We start from the raw sequence: 23,770 nt of genomic DNA on the forward strand, positions 1-23,770 counted from the left end.
TCATCCGTAGGTCTTCACTCCATTCTATTTATATCTAATTAACAGGATTAGGTGTAGGATGTTATTCATCACTTTAACGATATAGTAACAAACCAAACTCTAAACTAAATTATGTTTATTAACTGGCTAATATTTCATTGAATTTCAAACCTGCATCTTCAAGGAAAAACATGTTATATTTTATATATCAATGGATATAGGAAATGATTTGACAAGAAATATTCAGTTGTTTGCTGATGATGCTCAACTGAGAAGAGGAATAGTAAATGAAGATGCAGAATATCCTGCAGGAAGACTTAGACTAGCAGTATGGGCAATGATAAGTGGCTGAGCATTGAATGTAGCCAAGTGTAAGGTGATGCACTTCGAGAAGAGATCAGAAGCTATGTACTATATTGATGGAACTGAACAGCAGGAAATTGATGAAGCTAGGAACTTGGGCATGATTGTGAACAAGGAGATGAAGCTTTAATAGGGCATACTGCAAAAGTATGCCAAAACATCACATCAGATTAAGTGGTTGTTAAAAAACACAAACAGGGATAGAGGTTATTGTTCTCCTATATAATGCTTTAATAAGGACACATCTAGACTCCCAGATTCCATGGTAATGAAGTCACTGAGAAGATCCAGAGCTGTGAAAAAGAAGGTCAGTAGAATGTTCTATCATCTATCAGCTAATACCCTATAAGAGTATTAGCTGATAGATGAAAAGAAGGGACAATGACAGCAGCATTTAAGTTAAAGAAGTTTTATAAGATTAACACTTAAGACTTTTCCAGTACATGGCAAGAATGAAGAAAACAAGGAGTAATCAGTGAAAGTTATATGAAGCATTCTCCCAGAATTAGTTAAGTAGGCTGCTCCTACTCTAATTCTTTTATACAACATTAGAGGATGCTAAATTAGGACATTTGTGTGTTAAAATTTGAATTGTTTCACATTTTCCCCTGAAAATGCTGGTTTTTTGAAATCCATCAAAATATTAGCCAGTTAATAAACACTTTTATAATTTAGTTGTTTGGTGTTGTAATATAAAATAAGTTATGATTTTTCTATTTATAATTTAGACAATATTGTGTAAAATCAAGTGTCTAGTCCATCTCAATTTTGAATGAATGATGTACCTGATAATGTCTTGCACACCTGTTCTTGATGTCAAATGGAAAAGAATCTTATCTCTAGGCCATTACAACTTCTAAACCATATGTTATGTTAAATTCCAGGTCTTACACATGTAAGATGCATTGAGTGAAAATGCATCCTTTGGGGAAGATGAAAGACAAACATATTGCAATCCTTATTTCTTCTGTGTCCATATGATTTTTATGATCATACACACAGAAAGAGAGAATGATTTCATTAACTTTTATTACAATCATGTCTTTATGAAGACTCAGTCACATGAATTTATGATTTCTAGTTGAACTGAAACAAAACTTCACTACGAACAAAAAAAATTGTTCCTAGTGTTTATAATAACTATCCAAAGGCATAGTCACTATGAACAACCATGCTTTAATTTTTAGCATTTAAATGTCATTATAACCTGCATACGTTAAGTTTTTAAGTAATATTAAGCTACATTCTTGTAGGTGTAACACCAGTGCCTAATCTGGCTTTCCACCTCTCTTATCTTAATGGTAAGAGAGAAGTAGGAAAGATAAAGTTGACCACATGATAAGATCCTTTCGTCAAACTGTAGTACAGACAACAAAAGCAAATTACTTCAACCAAGGCTGAAAAGGGGGCTCATTGAATATCTTTCCTGGACTTTTGGAAGAAAGTCCAAGAAGAATCATTAATAGCTTGGATAACAAACATCTTCTGTTATTGATATCTCTCAGTTGTACCTAGAGTTAAATGTAAATTCTCAATTCAGCAGATCCAAAGGAAGTGAAATAAAATAAAAGTCAACTATGAATATGATCTAAGTGCTCTAGAGATTTTGGAAGTTTTTTCCCACCTTGGTTAGACTATAAATTATTTTTTTTTATCCTTTATCCAAGTGTAAGCAAACAGTGCACATAATACAAATATAGTTTATATTACTTTTAAATAAAATGAAAATATTTGTCCTGGTACAAAAAAGAATATATTAAGTCAAGAAGAAATTCTCTATCCATATAATCTTATGAAGCTACTAAAAGTATCTTCAGAACTACGGCAACTCATGGCAAAGGTTGACGAAGTTCTTATCATTTTTCTTAGTATCCCATAATGCAAAGCACATCTCCTTACAGACTGGTTTTGACCCTTATTGGAGGTCTCTTCAGTGGGAGCCAGGCCCAGAGGTGATACTAAAGCAATAGAGAATTCATATTTCCATGCCAGTTGCCAAAATGTGTCACCTTATTAAATTAAATTACTCTGGATTAGAGAAGGATGTTTTTCTCCCCACTTGGTTAGACTACCTTGGTATCATCTCTGGGTCTGGCTCCCACTGAAGAGACTTCAATAAAGGTTGAAATCTTAATACTTATACTTAATAGAAATGACATGCTTGAGAATCTTACCAGAAGATTTTAATGAAATGAAAACAATCCAAACTGAATCCAAGATGAAGATTTAAATTTAAAGAGACTAGTGCCCATAATTTACTAAAATCAAGTTATCAATTAAAAGAAAACTTGATGTAATTAAGTGCTAAATGTGGATAAAAATAAAGGGAATCTTAAAACAAAATAAGATTAATATTCATGAGGACAAATAAAATTATCAATTATTCAAAAATTAATAAATACTGGAGATAATGGGAGGAAAGGAAGGAAGGAATTAAATCTGCAGAAAACAAAAGAAACTATCTAAAGAAATTTTAAACCACAAAAAGAAATATGAAAAGAGACCTTAACAGGAAATTCTCCAAGTTATTAAAACATGAAAAGTAAATTATTAAAACAATAAGAAAACATGTCATAAGAAATAAAGTTTACATTATAGATTTTTAAGAGCACCTGAAGTATGCAGAAATTAGACCATATAAAAAATGAAGACAACAGAAAAGAGGTAGGTATTTACTATGCAAATGAAAAGATCAAGAAACATAGAAAGAAATGAAAAGAGCATCTAATTAAGATGGAAAGATATTGGTTACTAAAATAAGTAGATAAATATAAACCAAAAGGGAAAGAGAAAGACCAGCTACAAGATGGAAAAATCACTGAAATCAGAACATGCAAAGAGATGCTTAATCTATGATAAGAATTTAATTTGTATATTTATAGACTGAATGTTTACTATAAATGCATTCCCAATGCTAAATCTTTGTTTTCTATTTCACATCTAATTAAAAAATAAACACCACATAATAAATACCAAGTTTTGCCTTTAAAATATCCAAATAAAAACTTATTAATATAACCTTCAATAATTATAATTAATGAAATTATAACTGAACTGTATTTGTAATTAGCAGTTTTTTGTTATTATAATAAAATGTGTTTCCAATCTGAAAAATTCTTCAGAGTATGAATTTTACTACTAACAGAAAAATGCTAATGATGCTTCAGGTATCATTAGTATCCTTCCTATAATGCAAAACTTAGGCTATGGCAGTATGCAAATAAAAGGCCAAAAAACTCCATTTGGGTTTGAGCAATCATCCCTTTAATGGCTTACTTGTTTTAATATTCTCAGTAATTTATAGATGAGAGCATTTTTTTCTTTGTGTGCAAAATTCCAATATACGGTTTGTTGTGCGAGTTTTAACATATGATAAATGCATTTCTCGCCATAAAACAATATAAATTCATAAGTGTATCTGGGTGCAGTATCTCTTGTTAGCATTTGCATGTATACTTTGTGTATTAAATCAAATGGTTTATTGAAAACCATGAAAATTTTCTTTTTGTGCCTGCTATTATAATAAATTGACAACTTTTAAATGTTAAAAACTAATGTATCTAAACACTTTTTCATAAAAAAAATTAACACAAAATAAGGAGTGTTCAAAAGTTTAACTTTATTTAGCAAGAGCAATTAGTTCAAATATAACTAATGAACTTTTTCCTAGAATTTAAGACTTTCAATTAATAGACTACATTAACATTAAACACTTAAAAAATAGTAGTAATTTATGTTATTATTGTTTTAAAATTCTTAAGCACCCCATTTTCATATTGAAAATGGGGTGCTTAAGGGTCAAAGCTGTATAACTGAGAGGAGACCTCCACATAGCCTTTAAAGGAATGCGGAGAACCGACCAGGGCTTCTGACCTAATGTCCAATCCTCACCTTCTCGTGGTGCACCCTGTTGGGTATCTACTTTGATACTGAACGAACGAGGATGGGCTGGCAATTTGGGATTTAGCCGACCAAATTGTAATCTTATTGGTTAAACCAAAATAAAAAATGATGGTACAACATGACAAAATTTCATGCCGGCTGGGGCTTCGCCCGGTTAAACAAGGCCCCCGTTGTTTTCGCCAGGGAACCAGGGCGAACAGCGAAAAGTCAGCTACTGGAACAAATCTGAAAACAAACCCCAACTCAACATCACCAGAGTTAAAGATCGGTACTATCAATGTAAGAAGCCTGAATGGCAAAGAAATGGAGCTAGCTGAGGAATTAGATAAGTACCAGATCGACATAATAATACGGGTGACTGAAACAAAAAAGACCAAAACTGGTGAGATCTTTCTGAGCAATAAATACAAAATGTTATATTCAGGCAATGACAATCAAGGAAAAGGAGTAGCCATAGTATTCAACACAAAATACGAGGCTAATCTTCTTGAATGGCAGCCAGTCTCAAGTAGAGTAATGTGGGCAAATATGAGAATGGGGAACTGGACAATGAGACTTATTTGTGCCTATGGTCCCACAGAAGGTTCTACTAAGGTAGAAGTGGAGGAATTTTTTGAGGCTTTAGAAAAAGCAACTGACACAACGAAAAAGGAAAAGTTGGTCCTTGTTGGGGATCTAAATAGTAGAGTAGGAAACGATTGTGAGACATACAAAAATATTTTGGGAAAATTTGGAGAAAAGAGCAAAGCTAATAATAATGGCAAATATCTGTTGGATTTCTGCTCAGGACATGGACTGGTTATTACTAACACCATGTTCCAACATAAAAATGTGCACAAATTCACATGGAGAGAAGAGGCTAGGAATAAGAAAAGTCTATTGACTATGTTATTGTTGATAGTGATGTTTTCTCCCTGGTGCAGGACACCAGAGTGTACAGAGGATTTGAAATTGGAAGTGATCACTATTTAGTCTTGAGCAGGATAAAATTGAATTTCATATTGAAAAGAATAACATGTAAGAAAGTTTTAAAGCGAATAAAAGTTGAGCAGCTCTCAGATGTGAACTGTAGACTAAAATACAGAAATATTATTGAAAAGAAAATGAAAGAGTTTGAGAACAGGAATCAAACCTTGGAGATTCAGTGGCAAACTCTGAAGGAAACATTGATTGATTCTGCCAGAGAGGCACGTGGTGAGGTTGTGTGCAAGGATAAAAAAAATCAGAACTCCCTGGTGGACACAGGGAAGTTAAAGAGGCAGTGAAGGAAAAGAAGAAAGCATATCAAAAGTTCCTGGCAAATAAGTCAGCTTTTACTCTTACAGAATACAGAGACAAATGTAAGAAAGCTAAACAGTGTGTAAAACTAGCTAAACAAAAGTCATGGGAGGACTTTGGCAAGAATATAGAAAATAAATATCAAGAAGGTGGCAAAATATTCTGGAGGTTGTTGAAGAAGCTTAGGAATGGAGGAAAGAGTGCTGTAAAAGAAGTTAGAGATGATAAAGCTGACATGAAAATGGGAGAAAAAGATATCCTTGAAGTATGGAGTAAATACTTTGAAAAACTGCTAAATGAAACAAGCAGTGATGACAGCACAGTGATAAAAAACACCAGGCATGCAATCAGGAATGCATATCCATACTTGATGTAGAAAAAGCCATCAAAGGCTTGAAATGTGGAAAGGCAGCAGGAGTAGATGATATTCGACCAGAAATGCTGAAGTATGGTGGTATAAGAGTCTTACAGTGGCTGCACTGCATAGTTCAGAAAGCCTGGACAGAGGGACGAATTCCCAATGATTGGAGTAGAGCTCTCATAGTACCCATATATAAAAAGGGAAATAAAACTGAATGTGAGAATTACAGAGGTATTTCCCTACTGAGTGTTCCTGGCAAGATCTATGCAAGTATACTTGAGAAACGGTTGAGAAGAATTGTGGAAGAAAAGCTTGGTGAAGAACAAGCTGGATTCAGGCCAAATAGAGGCTGTCAGGATTAGATCTTCACTTTATGACAAATAGTCGAGAAAGCATGGGAATATAACAAAGATCTGTATTTAAGTTTTGTCGATTTGGAAAAGGCATATGACAAGGTGCCAAGAGAGAAGCTATTCAATACGCTGCAGTTATATGGTGTCAATGGGGCATTACATCAAGCAATACTTAGTCTTTATTTGAATTGTGAGTCAGCAGTTAGAATTGAAGGAAGTACAGGAAGATGGTTTAATGTTAAATCTGGTGTGAGACAAGGATGTACATTATCCCCTCTGTTATTCATTATCTATATGGATCACATTATGAAGGAATGTGGTATTAAACCTGACATCAAAATTGGAGATGTTAATGTCAGCTCTTTGCTTTATACGGATGATGTTATACTTCTAAATAAATCCGCTACAAGTCTGCAAGATTCTCTGACTAAATTGAATAGCTGTTGTAATAGATATGGTATGAAGGTCAGCAATAAAAAGACAAAGACAATGAAAATAGGCAGAATCATTGAAAATGTCAACTGTGTTGTGAATGGAGAACCTGTGGAACAAGTAAAACATTTCAGCTACTTAGGCACAATTTTTACTGAAGATGGTAAACTAAATATAGAAATAGACAACAGAATCAGCAAAGCTGGTATCGTGGGAAGTCAATTGAATAAATTCATATGGAATAAGAAAGAAATTAGTCGGAACACTAAATTAGCTGTATACAAGACTGTGTTCAAACCAATTTTAACTTATGGATCTGAGAGCTGGGTCAGAAGTAAAACACTTGACCAACGACTAGAGACCGCAGATATGAGAGTCCTGAGAAAGATTAGAGGCGTGAACAGATGGCATCAATGGCAATATCATATTAAAAATGAGGATATTAGGAAAGAACTTGACATTGTTAGCATCCAGGAATGCGTTAGCAGAGCTAATCTCAGATGGTATGGTCACTTAAATAGAATGGGAGAGGAAAGATTATCAAAACAAGTGTTCTCTGCCAGGTTGGCAGGAAAACAACCCAGAGGAAGACCAAGATATAGGTGGATTGATACAGTACAAAGTGCCTTAGACGATAGAAATATAAGATCTGATAATGTTGGAGTCTTGACAAGTAACAGACTGATTTGGAGGAAAATTGTAGAAAGTTAGTAATGATGTAATTTTTTCATGGAGTACTGTCATATCCTGTACACCCCTTGAGGGTACATGGCAGGAATTTGATGATGATGATGATGATGATGATATAATGATGCTGGATATTTCATTGCAACAAAGTACATAACTTTACACTTACTAACAGTGAATTGAAGGCCATTATTGTTTACCCACACTTTCAGCCTATTAAAATCATCCTCACAATGCTGTAGCATTACTGTTTGCCTATCTTTGCATCATCAGCAAATGACGATCTCATGTTGGTCTCTTTCAAATATCTTTGATGTATAGATTAAACAATCATCCAAGGATTGATCCCTGGAACACAGCACTGTTCACCTTAAATCTAGCAATTCATATCCTCTATAAACCACTTTCTAATACCTGTCCATCAGACATCCACTAATCCAAGCCAATAGTTTATGTTCCAATCCCATGTTACCTAGTTTATGCAACAGCCTTTCATGTCGTATCCTATTGAATGTGTTAGCAAAGTCCAACAATACCCAAGCGTATCAATTCTCTTTATCCAACTCAGCCATAACATAAAATAAGCAAATTGCTCAGACATGACCTCCCCATTCATAAATACATGCTGTTCCTTGCAAAATATATTTTGTTTATCCATCCATTTCTGTATGCAAGTTCTTACAGACTTCTCTAGAATTTCTAGACTTACTCCAGAGATACTAATAGGTTGATATTTAGACAGTCATTGCACCAACCTTATAATTAAAAAAGATCCTTACATGGATAATTTTAATGTAAGAATGTTTCTAACATTTTATTATATTATGAAATGTGATTATAAGTGGTCAGAAATTGAATTTAATCATTTAGAGCATAGGTTCCCAAAGTGGGCAGTACTGCCCCAGTGGGGGCTGAAGCCTTCGGGGGGGGGGGCATAGTGGGATCAGAAGCATTTGGGAGTGTTCAGGCGATCAGTGACTCTATAGAAGAAATTAATAATATATATTTAAAAATTAATTATTCGTGATTTTGCGATTAGATAATCATTTAAAATTTAAATACTGCGTTTTAATTCATTTTATGCCAATCTTACATGATCAATTTTTTTAAATCAATTTTCTATTTCAATTATTTAATCATTTGAAAATTTACCATGTCAGATAGAAATGATCTGAATGAGAAAATAGAGCATGTATATATGTGTGTGATATATCATGTTTACAGTAGCAAATATATGTTATATTTCATTTTAAAAGATATATAAAATATATAAAACCACTTTTCTAATTGATTTGTATAAAAATAAAACCAATTTTATATAATTTATATAATGGGGTGCTACAAAATTTGTCTTGCAAAGTCGGTGGTGGCCCGAAAAAATTTGTGTACCTATGATTTAGAGCAATGACAACAGTAAGCACTTACATTGGTGATTGATGTCAGTGCTCTTTGTTGTTTACATTCTAACAGGGGAATTCCGACACACACATTCATAGTTGTAGCACCAAATGAGTACCACTTCCTGGAATAAATGTTCCATCTGCAAGTACTTTTGTGTTCCTGTATGACAGGGAGGGACTTTATACATACTTGGCAAAGGAAGTTTTATACAATTAAAAGCAGTCCATTTTTGAGAGACAAGAGCTTTGGCAATGCACTAAGCAATAATTCATATCTACTAAAGAATAGCATGTTACTAAATCTAGAATAAGTTTATAGAAGATCTCTGAAGTCTTCTGTAGCATCAAAATCAGAAGACTTAATTTAGTCGGAACACTAAATTAGCTGTATACAAGACTGTGTTCAAACCAATTTTAACTTATGGATCTGAGAGCTGGGTCAGAAGTAAAACACTTGACCAAAGACAAGAGACCGCAGATATGAGAGTCCTGAGAAAGATTAGAGGCGTGAACAGATGGCATCAATGGCAATATCATATTAAAAATGAGGATATTAGGAAAGAACTTGACATTGTCAGCATCCAGGAATGCGTTAGCAGAGCTAATCTCAGATGGTATGGTCACTTAAATAGAATGGGAGAGGAAAGATTAGCAAAACAAGTGTTCTCTGCCAGGTTGGCAGGAAAACGACCCAGAGGAAGACCAAGATATAGGTGGATTGATACGGTACAAAGTGCCTTAGACGATAGAAATATAAGATCTGATAATGTTGGAGTCTTGACAAGTAACAGACTGATTTGGAGGAAAATTGTAGATAGGAAGTTAGTAATGATGTAAATTTTTCATGTAGTACTATCATATCCTGTATACCCCTTGAGGGTACAAAGCAGGAATTTGATGATGATGATGATGATGATGATCTCAGGTGGTATGATCACTTAAACAGAATGGGCGAGGAAAGATTAGCAAAACAAGTGTTCTCTGCCAGGAAAATGACCCACAGGAAGACCAAGATATAGGTGGATTGATACAGTACAAAGTGCCTTAGACGATAGAAATACAAGATCTGATAATATTGGAGTCTTGAGGAGTAACAGACTGATTTGGAGGAAAATTGTAGATAGGAAGTTAGTAATGATGTAAATTTTTCATGTAGTACTATCATATCCTGTATACCCCTTGAGGGTACAAAGCAGGAATTTGATGATGAAAGTGTGATAAGTAATCAGGAATTGAATTTAACCATTTAGAGCAATGATAACAGTAAGCACTTACATTCGTGAGTGATGTCAGTGCTTGCTGTTATTTATTCTAACAGGGGAATTCCTAAACATTCATGTGAATGTATATATTTGCATATGTATTCAAATATGAATACATGTTCATATTTGTAGTACCAAATGAGTACTAATTCCTGGAATAAATGTTCCATCTGCAAGTACTTGTGTTCCTGTATGACAGGGAGGGACTTTATATATACTTGGCAAAGGAAGTTTTGTGCAATTAAAAGCAGTCCATTTTTGAAAGCCAGGAGCTTTGGCAATGCACGAAACAATAATCATATCTATTAAAAAATAACATCTTAATCTTCTTCTGCAGCTTCTCCCACTTAAGTGGGGTCACTGTTTGTTATGAGTCTCCTCCACACCTTCCTGCCTTGGGCTGTCACCACATCCAAGTTCTTCATCTTCAAGTCCTCTTCTACCAGCTCCCTCCATCTCTTTGGCCACCCACGCTTCCGCCTTCCTTGCACATAAAAATAACATGTTAATGAATCTAGAAAAGTTTATAAAAGATCTGTATGAAGTCTTTTGCAGTATCAAAATCAGAAAACTTCTCTTTCTCATCATTATTCATGATTGATACAAAGCTGAATGCATCCTGATACATCTATTAAAAGATCATTTAAAAAAAAAAAAAAATAAGCGATTTTTTAAAAATTACCTTTATTTCTAAAATATACTATTTCTGTATTTTTTATTTTTCTTTACCAACATTTTGTTTGTTGGTTTTTTCCATTAGATTCCATTTCATGTTGAAGCTTATCACACTTATAATGAGTGATAGTCGTTATGGTGAAGGTAATAAAAATTAAACTTTTACTGCACTTTGTTGTTTCATAGTATAATGCACTGGAAGGGAAACTGGCTGAAGAGATAGGCATTTGATTCTATCATAGCACTTAGGAGGGCTCCAGAAATTCACTCACCTACTTGCCATAGGACTACACAGAAGTAGTGCTACATCTCAGCAAGTGCAATTTTCAGGGGTAAGATGACTTAAGGTTTGAAATTTGTTGGGATCACTGTTCTGAAGGTCATAAATAGGAGATTACTCTATCATTTAAACTAATATGAACTGATCTTGAACTTAAAATTACTCACTATAACTTAGCATGCATATACATACCAATATACACACAGTGTATATATGTGTGTAAATACAGTTGCTTCTGTGGAATTCAGAAATGAAAGTCATTTTCCATAAAATAAACAAGTGGCACCGTTACCATGCTCGATCATGTACTTTGCTATGTTGTAATGATTACAGACAAGAATATTGTGAGGAATAAAAAACAAAGAAAACTCCATCCTAGAAAAGCTGAATGAAATCAGGATAAAAATTCTACAAAACAGAATTCTGTTCTGTACAAAAACAGAATCAAAACAGAACAGGCTAAGCAGCAAGAGGATGGTGCCCAAATCATAATGGAACTAAAAGTCCTCGAATATAATTTAAAATAACAATTTATCAATGCCGACACTTGACAAGTTAATGTATTATTTAAACTTAAAAAGAATCCGAGAATTCTTAAAGATGAATATAAAAAGTCAAGATACCTGGTTTGGAACGTGGAAGTAGCATCCTCAGGTTTAACATTAGATGTCTTTGACGGAAAGTGATACCACGAGAAGAAAATACTAGCACTCTTTGCTTGTTAGTCCACTTACTCTGTAACATTAAACAGAAATATTCCTTTAAATAAAGTATCAAAAAGGTTTGCTAAAATAACAAAATATGAAACAAAAATCACTAATACATGAATGCTCAAATGAAATAAGTATGTAGATTGTGTATAAACTATGAGTTACATGAGATCTGACCTATTATGAAAAAAATCCATATTATGGAATTCTTGTTCCAATATCTATTATTTCCTATTTTATCAATTACTAGATCAAACACCTATGAAACATTAGCAAGGTCTGAAAATCATCCTGATGTACAATATTATCAATCTGAACATCTTTATCTTCTCCCATCCTACCATTTATTTATACCAAACAACCAATACCCCCCTTTCAAAACGAAGTGCCAAATCTCAGATAACTCACTGCACTGGAAGGGAAACTGGCAATTTTAATTTATCACCATTCTTGTAAAAATCAAGATAATAAAACATTATGTAAGAAATTTTCATTTCTTTAAATTGCCAACTGTAATTAATTTTCCATGAAAACCCTTAGGTTAAAAATGGTGTTGGAGTTATATAGTAGCATAAGTTTATTTTTATGATTTGCAACATGAATTAGCTTAGTGTAATTATATTCTTGAATATGTATAATGAAAAAGCTTTTATCTTGCAAAGATGAATCAGGGACACCAGATCACATTAATGATATTTTATCCTGAGATGTTAGTCTGGATTCATATCGATGGTGCTGAATTCTCAAAAAATGAATTGGGAAAAAAGTGGGTAGATTACAATTACATTGATTGGATGTTTTTTTTGGGATGCTTATGGTGTTCGCATTTATTATGCGTCTTGAAGATCATGCATTTTTGAAACAGTGCTATTACCAAATCAGTTCAGAGTTCTGCAAAAGTGCCGGTAAGGCTACAACTGCATGGTAAGTTTTTTTGTTTTTTTTTTATAGATCCACAATAACAGATATGAAACAGCAGTCTAACGAGATAACATTTGAAGAAGTATACCGGGAATTTATCAGACTGGGAGAACTACAACAAAAATTGGCCAGGAACAATGAAACTTTAATACATTTCCCCCAGCAAGTGCCATAGACGTTGACAGTGAGATTATGGAAGATCAGTCAGAATCGGCAAACCCCACTGCTTCTGACTTTCAAGAGGTCCACATACACAAAAAGCAGAGAACAGATGAACCACTCAAAGACAACATAACAGAACAACACAATCAAGTTTCTGACTCAACTGCTACTCCCAAAGAAAAGGTGCCTCTGATTATATTAAGAGAGAAGCAGAGATGGGCAGCTTTAAGATCAACAATGTCCATCCTACACATTGGCTATGTAAAGGCCAAAAATGTCGAAGGAATAAAGATATCCAACAGTGATAGACTACAGGTGACTAACAAAAGAAATGGACAATAGAGGTATACAATATCATACCTTTTCGCTCAGCTCAGAGAAAAATTTAAAAGTGGTCCTCCATGGCATTTATTAAGACATTGATACAGAAGATAGTCTTAATTTACAGGATCTACCTCCAATTAAGGTCAGCAGAATGTACAGATCCAACAAATCTCCCATGCCATTAGTCCTCATAGAGATCCATAACATATATAAAAATATCTACAATTTGAAAACAATCTGCAGGCTCATTGTCACACCTGAGCCACTCAGAAAAAAAAAAGGCCATCTTCTGGGTAGTGCCATAGGTGGTTTTGGTCATGCCCAGAAATTATGGAAAGCTGAATTTAAATGTTTGAAATGCAGGGATAGCAACCAAAGCCAAAAACAACCCCTGCTAAATGTGCCAACTGCAGTGGCCCCCATCCTGCCAACTACCCTAAAAAATAAACTGATGGAATCTGCAGCCAGACCAGAGGCCCTTGCACCACAGCCAAAGACCTCCAAAGATAGAGTGAGCCAAAAGCAAAACAAGAAGTTATGTTGACGTCACCCATACAAACAAATCAGCACATACAAACCTAACAGCGGTTATTACAGCCTCTCTAGTCAATATGCTAGAAGATTTCAGCTTGTCAAACCCTTTAGCAACCTCCACTAAAAGATTTCTCCATGAAACACAGGCCATCCTCAGTGTTAATTGACGAGTAGAAACAAACTTATTCCAGCTTCTTTGCATGGAATGCAAATGACCTAAGAAGCAAAATTCTGGAACTTCAAGACTTCGCTAACCAGATGTTCTATTAAACAGTGAATCACATCTAAGACCCTCAGATAACCCTAAAATTAGGGTTTACCGTCTGTACAGGAATGACAGACTGGTCTAGAGAGGTGGCACTGCCATCGTCATTAAAAATTACATCAAGCACAATTCTGTGAATAACCCTCCAAACACTAATCTTTAGATCACAGGCATGGAGGTGTTCAACAGCTCGGTTGACAGACTGAAAATCTACTCTGCTTATAATCCACCCTTAACTATTACACTCTGAAAATATCAAAAACACTGGTGAAAAGCGTTCCTTTATATCATCAACTAAAAACTATCAAGATGGGCTTTCAAGACAAGACAAATAGCTCAAAGAATTCAGGTTGCCATGCTACAAAGATAAAGTTGCATTCTCTAACATAAAATTATCGTGAAACTGGTTACAGAAATGCTAGACTAATGTTTCCAAGATCTTTTTGAAGTGGAAAAAAAAATTTAAGTTTCATGAGATATTCAATTTTCTTTCTCAAAAAATACTGTAATACAGACTCAGCAAAAAAATGGCCTATGGAAAAAACACACCTCTAACTGCTTTACAAAGACAGGTATATTCTAAAATGTTTGACAAAGCTAAAGTGCATTTTTAATACAGCCTATTAAAAATACACTCCCACAATTAAAAAGGAATAAACCTTGGATGAATGAAAAAATACAGACATTGATGGAACAAAGCAAAACGTTAAAAGAACAAACCTGAATAAATAAATAAGAATGCAGGAAAGCCAAAGAGGACTGGATTAAATATAAATGTATAGATATAGAAAACACAGAAGCAGAGAAATGCATGAAAAGATCAGAGAAATGACAAGCAGGACAAATACAGCAAACCATGCAAGTGTCATTAGAGACTCAAGAGACCATATTCTAATGCAGTGTTTCTCAAACTTCAGATATCCGCATACCCATTCTTAAATCTTAATTATTAAAAAGTACTCCTAATTAATTAAAAATAAATTAAAATTAAATATTTTATTTGAATTTATATGTTCATGTAAATGAAAAAATGAATTTATTTTTAAATTTTGGTTCTCTAAAGATGTAAGACACCCAATTTCATTTGATCCAGATGCAATATCAGCGTTTTCTTGTTGCTTACAGCTAGTTTCATTTGCTATATTGCTTTGTTTTGGGGCTTTTATAAATCCAATTTTTAAACAATGATCCATACACAAGAATTTGAAAGCTAAAAAAACTTATTTACTCTAACATAACCAACTTTTTTCCCAAAATTAAACCTAAATATCGTGTTGCGAGATACGTGCAGGAATTTTCGGAAAAAAACTGAAAATGGTGCGACTTACCATAGAGAACAGTTTCTTTGTGTGCATCATCAAAGTCATCTACCCAAATAACATCATCTTCTTTCCCATTATTTCAAGCAAAAATTACAAGTAATTTACAAGACTTGAGATGCATAGAGCAGCGAAGAACTGCATATGATTGGTGTAGTATTAAGAAAAGATCGCACGAACCAAAGACTAGCATTTCATCAGTTGAGTTGAAATGCTAATTCCCTTCAACCGAATTCCATATCTGAAACACGTTCACTATATATTTCTTAGTTTTAACACATTAACAACCGGGGATGTTAAATCACATGTTCCACTGGCAACATATGGTTTTGCTTGGTCTATATAGTAGTTTGTTGGAGAGGAGATGTGATTCATTAGTTAGTGCAGTTTTATCCCAGTTGTCTCTAATTGCACTGTTTATTGAAAAATATGATTCCTTTAATTATGCATAGCCAAAAATTGCCACGTACCCCTAACGACCTTTCGGGTACCACACTTAGAGAAACACTGTTCTAATGGATAAAAAAGAAATCATGGAAAGATGGATTGAATACACAAGGAAATTATATGAACAAAGAAATGATATTCCTGAAGACTGATTTATAAGTACCATCTATTTTACTCTGTGAAGTTAAAAATTCCTTCAGAAAACTAAAAACCACAAAGCTACAGGAATAGATAACATCTTGGCAGATGAAGGACTGAAATTTCTAACAAATTTGTGCAATAAAATATACAAGACTGGATTTCTACCCAAAGATATTAATCACTCAATTTTTGTTCCAATTCCCCTCCCCAAAAAAAGCTACAAGACGTGAAGAGTTCAGGACAATCAGCCACAGTTAAGTATCACAAGTTCTATACGTTATTCTTGAAAGAAAAGGAAAATAAACATAGAAATAAATGATACACAAAGTAGCTTCAAGGAAAATATAGGTACAAGAGAAGGCATTTTCAACATCAGAACCATCATAAAAAAGATATCTAGAAAAACAAAAGGATGTGTACCTCTGCTTCATAGATTACAAAAAAGGCATTTGACAATGTCCAACATGAAAAATTAATTGAAATCATAAGGTGAAACCTATTACAATATAATTGAAATCCTTTCAAAAATTGGAATGGATGGAAAAGACATTAGGCTATAAACTAATCTTTACTGGGAACAGACTGCATCTCTGAGAATAAGTGTAGAGATCTCAGAAGAATTCCCAGTTCAGAAAGGTAGAGACAAGGCTGTCTTTTCTCCAATTCTCTTTAACCTGTACACAGAAGAAATATTTAATAAAATTAGTAACCAGAAAGGAATCTCTGTCAGGGGCAGAAATAGTAATAACCGAAGATATGCAGATGACACACAGTTCTAGCTGAAAACAAATATGATCTCAAAAACCCTGATGTATAACAAAGAATATGGCCTCAGTTTCAACTTTAAAAAAGACAAAAATCATGATAATTTCAAGAGAAAATACCAAAAATATGCATCAATATAAAAGGAAATAAATTAGAACAGGTGCAAAAATACACATACCTCAGAGACTTGATCACAGAGAATGGCAGGACAGAAGATGAAATTAGAAACAGGATTGAAATTACAAGGTCAACTTTCAACAGTATGAAAAATCTAACATCTAGAGAATTAAATCTGAAAACAAGACTAAAAATCTCCAAATGCTACATATGGTCTACATTATTATATGGAGTAGAGACATGGACACTCCAATCCGAGTGAAAAAACTGGAGGCCTTTGAAATGTGGATGCTGCGAAGAATTATGAGAATATCATGGAAAGAAAGACAAATGAAGGCGGTACTAGAGATGGTATGTGGAAACAGGAGCCTGGTGAAAGAAATTAAAAAGAGAAAAGTCAGATATTTTGGACATATTCTGAGACATAACTGCCTACAAAGGACACTTCTCTTAAAGAACTGTTGAGGGAAGGAGAGGAAGACAGACTGGGATGGATGAAAAATATAGAAGACTGGGCCTCTCTCACATGAGGAATGCAGCAGAGGCACAGAATAGGACATGGTGGAGACACATGGTAGTCAATCTCCTGGAGGGAGAAGACACCTGACAGGACAGGATTATAAATCAAAATTCAGTAAACCATTTACTGCCTAAACACCTAATAGTGGTTCTTTTGATAGTTAAAACAAAAATTAATAGAGGAAGTCAGAGACTCCACTAGTGAGTCTTCTAGATGTTTTCTACAGATATTTCATATTAAAAAAAAAAATAAAAAATAACGGTCCATTATATGAGATGCATAGATAAAAATTGAAAGAAGCATTTGTTTACATAATTTCTTTACTAAACTCAGCTGCAGTGTACTTGGATAAATGACAGTGAAATAAACAAGTTCTGATCATGGAAGACTGGTAATTGGTTGGCAAGCAGTGGAAAAATGGCTGTTTATTACTACTTGATCATACTGGATATTTGTTTAATGTTAGGTGCAGCTGGAATATTACTTGCACAGACATTCCAGACCTTACAAATTATTGCATATAATTTAAATCTGGCTTCAAATTTTTCTATAATATATTATTACACATCAATACACACCTTTTACAATTCACATGCAGGGGAAAAAAATATTTTTTTTTGTAATCATTAGATTAAGTGATATTTCTGAAGGTGTATTTATAAGGACTCTTCACCTATATGTCAGACAAAGTCTGGAATCTTGTGTGGTTACTTTTGATGCTAATAAGAATCTGAAGATTACACAAACCATTCAATTATGTTTCCTTTCTTTCAGTATAACTGAACAGTGAACAGTATCAATTTATGGAATCACCACCATATAAAAGAAACTATAATAACATTCACATGTTAGATTTCAACCTATACATTAAGGTAAGGTTGTCTTCAGAATATATATATATATTATACAAGGGAGGTTCAGAAAGTCTTGTTTATAAATAGTTTCGCTGCAGAGCTGTGATCGCAATGGTGTGCATGCATGTTGTGATCACAGCTCTGCAGCACAAATATTTATAAACAAGACTTTCTGAAGGCAAGGCGATGTGCCATTTTCAGAAATTCTTGCAGCGTGTATGCTTCTTAGTGTGCGTTTATAATGTCTAAGAAAATTGAATCGCCTGCTGCAAGTAAAATTAGGTCAGTTATCAGTTTTTTGAGGAACATTAAAACAGCTGAAATTCATCAGCAAATTATTGATGTTTAAGGAGAACATGCAATGAGTGATTCAACGCAACTTCTTGCCATCTTTGGCTAGGAATAATTCGATCATTCCCCCACATAGTCCTGACCTCATGCCAAGTGACTTCCACCTGTTCAAACATCTGAAATCTTTCTGTCGGCCAGCAGTTTCAAGACAATAGGGTCAAAGAAGTAGTCAATACGTGGTTTGTGTCTCAGACAGCAACCTTTTACGATGAAGGTATAAAACTCTTGGTGCCGCATCATAAGTGCCCTGAACAATGGCAGAAATTATGTAGAATAAGTAGTGAAAGATGTCTACTTTAATTTCAAAGTTTTTTTTTTTTGTAGGTATATTTTTTGTTTCTGACAGCCCATCAGAACTTACTTGGTGGATGTCCCTCATACATTATATTATATTAAAGCAACTAGCACTGTGCTACTGTAAGCTACATAATATTCTATACTAATTAACCTGCCTAATCCTACTTTTTATTTTATTATTATTATTATTCTTCCGGGAAACTCCAAGGAGTCGACAGACTCATCGAGGGGAGGCCCTAACATCATGTCAAGAACAACTATTCAACATTCACACAGTATCTATCATACCTTGCCTTGAACTCATTCACGGTCGTAGCACCCACAACAGACTCTGGAAGCTTATTCCACTCATTTACCACTCTCCAAGTAAAGAACCTAGCTCTAACACCCTTGTCAACCACGCTCTTGCCCAGCTTCCATGCATGGCCCCTAGTCCTCCCACCACCAGTCATATTTTCAAAAATATCTTCTGGATCAATCTTATAAAAACCCTTCAGTAATTTGAATGTCTCAATCATATCACCCCTCGTTCGCCTATCGTCCAATTTCTGCAACCCACAAATCTTCAACCTATTCTCATAAGGTTCATTCCACAGACCTGCTATCATCTTGGTCACTCGTCTCTGGACCCTCTCCACTTCCTCCCCATCACGAAGAAACCCTGGTGCGCATATCTGGGCACAGAAGTCCAGATGGGGTCTTATCAAGGCTCGATACAGAGGAACAACAACTTGTTTGTCTCTGCATGTTAAAGTATTTTTCAGAAGCCAAGTGATTTGGTGAGCTGTTTTAGTTACTTTTGCAACGTGCCCCCTAAACTTCAACTCCCTATCCACCAAACTCCCAAATCCCTGGCCTCATCAATCTCCTGGAGTATGATTCCACCAATGCGATATACTGCTGCTATTCTTTTAACCCCAAAGTGCATAACCTTACACTTTGCCACATTAAATTCACATCCATTTTTCCTAGCCCAGTTCTCCAAACTATCCAAATCATCCTGTAAAATTTTGACATCTTGTGCACTCACAATTGCTCTACCCAACTTTGCATCATCAGCAAACAAGTGAACACTTCCTCTCAGATCCTTTCCAATATCATTGATGAACAAATTGAAAAGCAGTGGTCCAAGAACAGAGCCCTGTGGCACTCCACTAGTCACAAGACGTCTTTTAGACTCCACTCCTGAATAAACCACTCTTTGATATCTCTCCTTCAACCACCCTCTTATCCATCTCACCAACCCTATATCTATACCCATCTGCTCCAGTTTACTGATTAGGGTTCCATGTGGTATCCTATCAAAGGCCTTGGCAAGGTCCAGTAGTATCACTGTAAACCCATTACCCCTATCCAGTTCAGCCGTCACTGTGTTATAAAACGTGAGCAAGTTACTGAGGCATGAGCTACCCTTCACAAAACCATGTTGTCCCCCATACAATATCCCATTTTCATCTATCCAATCCTGTATTCTTTTCTTGACTAATTTCTCTAAGACCTTGACAATGATTCCTGATATGCTAATCGGTCGGTAATTTACAACAGCAGTCTTGGAACCACCTTTATGCAGTGGAACTATTTTCCCCTCTTTCCACCCGCTCGGGACCAACCCAGACCCGAGACTCAAATTAAACAAAATGGTCAAGGGTACTGACAATTCTTCAGCTGCTTCTCGTACAACACGAGCTGGTATACCATCCAATCCCACAGATGTATTGACATTGAGGTTATGCAATAGACTACTCACCTCCACTTCATTAACCACAATTCCTGTATAATCTACTGGTTTATTCATTTCTGCAATGTCACCACCTGGATGATATACTTTTGCAAAGTGCTCACTCAGTAACTCAACTATCTCAGCTGATTCCGTTACCTCCCTACCATCAGCATTCTTTAAAATCAATCTGCCATGTACATTTTTCCTTTTACTTGCTACATATCTAAAAAACTGTTTAGGATTCTCTTTAGCCTGCATGGCCAATGTTCTTTCGTAATCCTTTTTTGCTTTTCTTATCACACTCGTCACCCTTCTGGCCTGCGCTTTATACCGTTCATGTGCCTGCCGGTCACCCTTCTCCTTAAATTCCCTCCATAGTTGTTTCTTTTTTTGCAACTCAAGCTTAATGGCGTTATTCATCCATTTAACCCCTACTTGATTTATTATTCGGACTCTAGGTATACAGTCAGCCATTGCTTCATGCAAGCACTTCTTAACTATCTCCCATGCACTATCAACTTCTAGTCCTCGCAGTTGTACATGCCATGGCACTGAACCAATCAAACTCCTAAGCATGTCATACTTTCCAGCCCGATAATTCCACATGTACCCTGTCTTAATTGAAAATTCTACACCTTTAGCCACCTCCCAAGTAAAGACCCTATGATCACTCTCACCAATTGGTGGCAATGTGGTCATATTTGTTACAGCCAAATCCTCAGATGTAATTACTAGGTCAAGCACTCTGTGAACCCTAGTATTTTCCATTACATGCTGTCGCAGATAGTTATCCCTTAATAACCGCATAAAATCCAGTTCCTTCCTCCCGTGTGTCCTCTCCTCATTCCAATCAATGCGACCATAGTTGAAATCTCCCATAATAATCACCCTCCTTCCACCCATTTCTTCTATTTGCTTGTGCATACTGTCACCACTTTGCTTTTAAAAATAAAAACGTATATAAAAATTTTAAAAATTAATCAAACAACATCAACTAATCAAAAAATTTCCTATTTTGGACACAAGTCAACCACCCCCTCATAATTAGTCCAGCCACTTTATATTAATGAATTCACAGCTTAGAGTCTTGATAATTCTTTGTCTAACCTATATCTAAAGACTAGAATTCTAGATTCTAGAATAAATATTACTATAAGTCAAGCAAATAATTAACAGGACTCTGAGCTGTGAATGAATATATTAATATAAAGTGGCAGGACTAATTATCAGGGTCTAATGACGATGTCAAAAATAGAAATTTTCTGATTGGTTAATGTAATTTGTGATTGCTAATTTTATTTTATTATTTATTAGCTTGACTATTAAACTTGTTCTGTATTTCATGGAAACTGATAATAACTTATATACAGTACTGGGCATGGAAAGGTCAGGAGACACTTGTTTTAATAATCTGTTTGTTTTTAATAACAAAGTAATTGATGCAGAAAATGTATACTGTGATATTGCAGGATTTTTCAAAGGCATTTTGACAAGTTGTCTCAGTTACTTGAGTTACATAAAGGCTTAGATATCAGATTAGTCAAGTGGATTGAGAATTGGTGTCTGACAATATCAAAAGAATACAAGGGAATCAGAAAAAAGGAAATTTATCAGTGAGATATCATAGGGTTCGATGCTAAGCCCATTACTGTTCAGCTAAGGTAGGCAAATGACTGGGGAACAAAGGTTAATGATGCTAAATATAAGGTTTGAACTTTAAAATTCACATCTCTATTTGTGGAACTATACTAAAGGAAATGGAAGTACTATGGATCTTGGGGTGATTATAGATATCTATTTGAAATGCAAGGGACATAGTGCAAAGATAATGAACACAATTCAGTTAACTGAATTGTTAAAGATACTGAATTGGTAGTAGTTCCAGCATATAAGGCTCTTTCAGGCCACATCTGGGCACTGCACTCTGGTTCAAGGAGAGGATGAAGTGACTGGAAATGCAGGTGACAAAAGTTCACTTGGGATTGAAATAATAGCTATGCGAACAGATTGAAGACATGCAATCTGCAAAGTTTAATAAATTGAAAATAGAAAAGTGACATAATTGAGATGTTTAAGCTGTTGAGAGGTTATTACCAGATAGATATGGATACTATTTCAAATGGGAGAACAGGGGGAAGGAAAAGGGTAGGGGCTATTCCTGGAAGTTGTAAAAATGATTGGTTCTTGTAATAATAATAATAATAATAATAATAATACGTGGGGATTTATTGTATTATTATCCCTTAATAAACTTCTTTATCAAGAAACTTCAATCAGATCTCGTTTCCTGCCCTTATGTGGTATATGTATCTATTTACCTTAATAATATGCAGTCTCACTATTAATACAAGGCAGTTGATTAATCCGATGATGAGTGTACAAAATCTGCAAGACAAAGAGATTGACTCAAGGTAGCGCCAATTTTCTGTATAAGCTCTGGCGTTAATCCTTTTTTCGAATTTAGGAAAAATTTATATTATGCTGCTTCATCCTATATTCTAGACAGGAAAATAATTCACTGGCAGAATTAACATACAGTGTACACTACTATTAAACTCCTTAATAATCTTACTAGTTTCTCCGGACATTTAATACTTAATTTCCAATTGCAGCAGTAGCCATTCTTATTATTTAACACTCCCGCAGTGGTTCGAACATTATGAGCGGTGTAAACAGACTAAAAATCAGGCAAGCTTTTAGAATGACAAAAGAATACATTTATTATGCAATTCTGATATATTATTACAGACACTATAGTTACTTGCTTAGAACTTTTTCTTAATTTGAAATCTATTAATCATGCATTACAAATTCACTTATATCATTTACTGACCGATTGGCTCCTTGCAGGCATGTCCGCACCTTCCTGGTCGCTCGAAGAAAAGAATAAAGCCACGTGTTGGCGCGACCACGCTCTATATATCTCCGGCGTGATGTTTACCTCTCTCCGTCACGTTTCTTCTCCTTTGGGCCTGCCACTTCACTTCTTCCTTGCACTAGCGCCGCTGTCTTCCCAGGCGTTCTTCACAGGAAACCAAGGGCGCAATTTTTCTCCGGCGTACGCGATTACCTCAAGTCTTTACTTCTTAATCGGATTATTTTTCTTGCTCCATATGCAACCATTTATACATTAATACAAAGTTCCCAATATTTTTACTTCTGGAAACTTACACAATAAATGACTATAATACAATATATAGAGAAAGATACAAAACCAATGAATGTTGTTGGTAGTTTACAATCCTTCATATTTTTCTGATACACAAATATTAGCTCCTGGAATGTTGTTACTAGTTAAATCTGAATGAAATAAATTCACTTTCATTCAGAATTTAACAAAGTTGTCCAAA

At 34.8% G+C, this 23,770-nt stretch overlaps 1 protein-coding gene across 3 annotated transcripts in view; it reads right to left on the minus strand.

Annotated features, from left to right (window-relative positions):
* Positions 1-23,392, minus strand: part of LOC150105330 (ribosome biogenesis protein BRX1 homolog) — a 164,407-nt gene extending 141,015 nt beyond the window's left edge. For all 3 annotated transcript variants that reach the window (XR_016548475.1, XM_090394710.1, XM_090394709.1), the window contains exons 1-2: positions 23,254-23,392; positions 11,597-11,708 (exon numbers count right to left, since the gene is read on the minus strand). Coding sequence is in view for 2 of the 3 variants with exons in the window: in XM_090394710.1 (XP_090250836.1) it covers positions 11,597-11,708; positions 23,254-23,274 (133 nt within the window). In the remaining variant the exon portion in view is untranslated. The remainder of the gene's footprint in view (positions 1-11,596; positions 11,709-23,253) is intronic.
* Positions 23,393-23,770: the final 378 nt, after the last annotated feature.

Source organism: Typopeltis vanoorti, chromosome 6 (genome assembly GCF_054136105.1).
Source record: "Typopeltis vanoorti isolate ZY-2024b chromosome 6, IOZ_Tvanoo_1.0, whole genome shotgun sequence".
In the NCBI taxonomy this organism is placed as follows: Eukaryota; Metazoa; Arthropoda; class Arachnida; order Uropygi; family Thelyphonidae; genus Typopeltis; species Typopeltis vanoorti.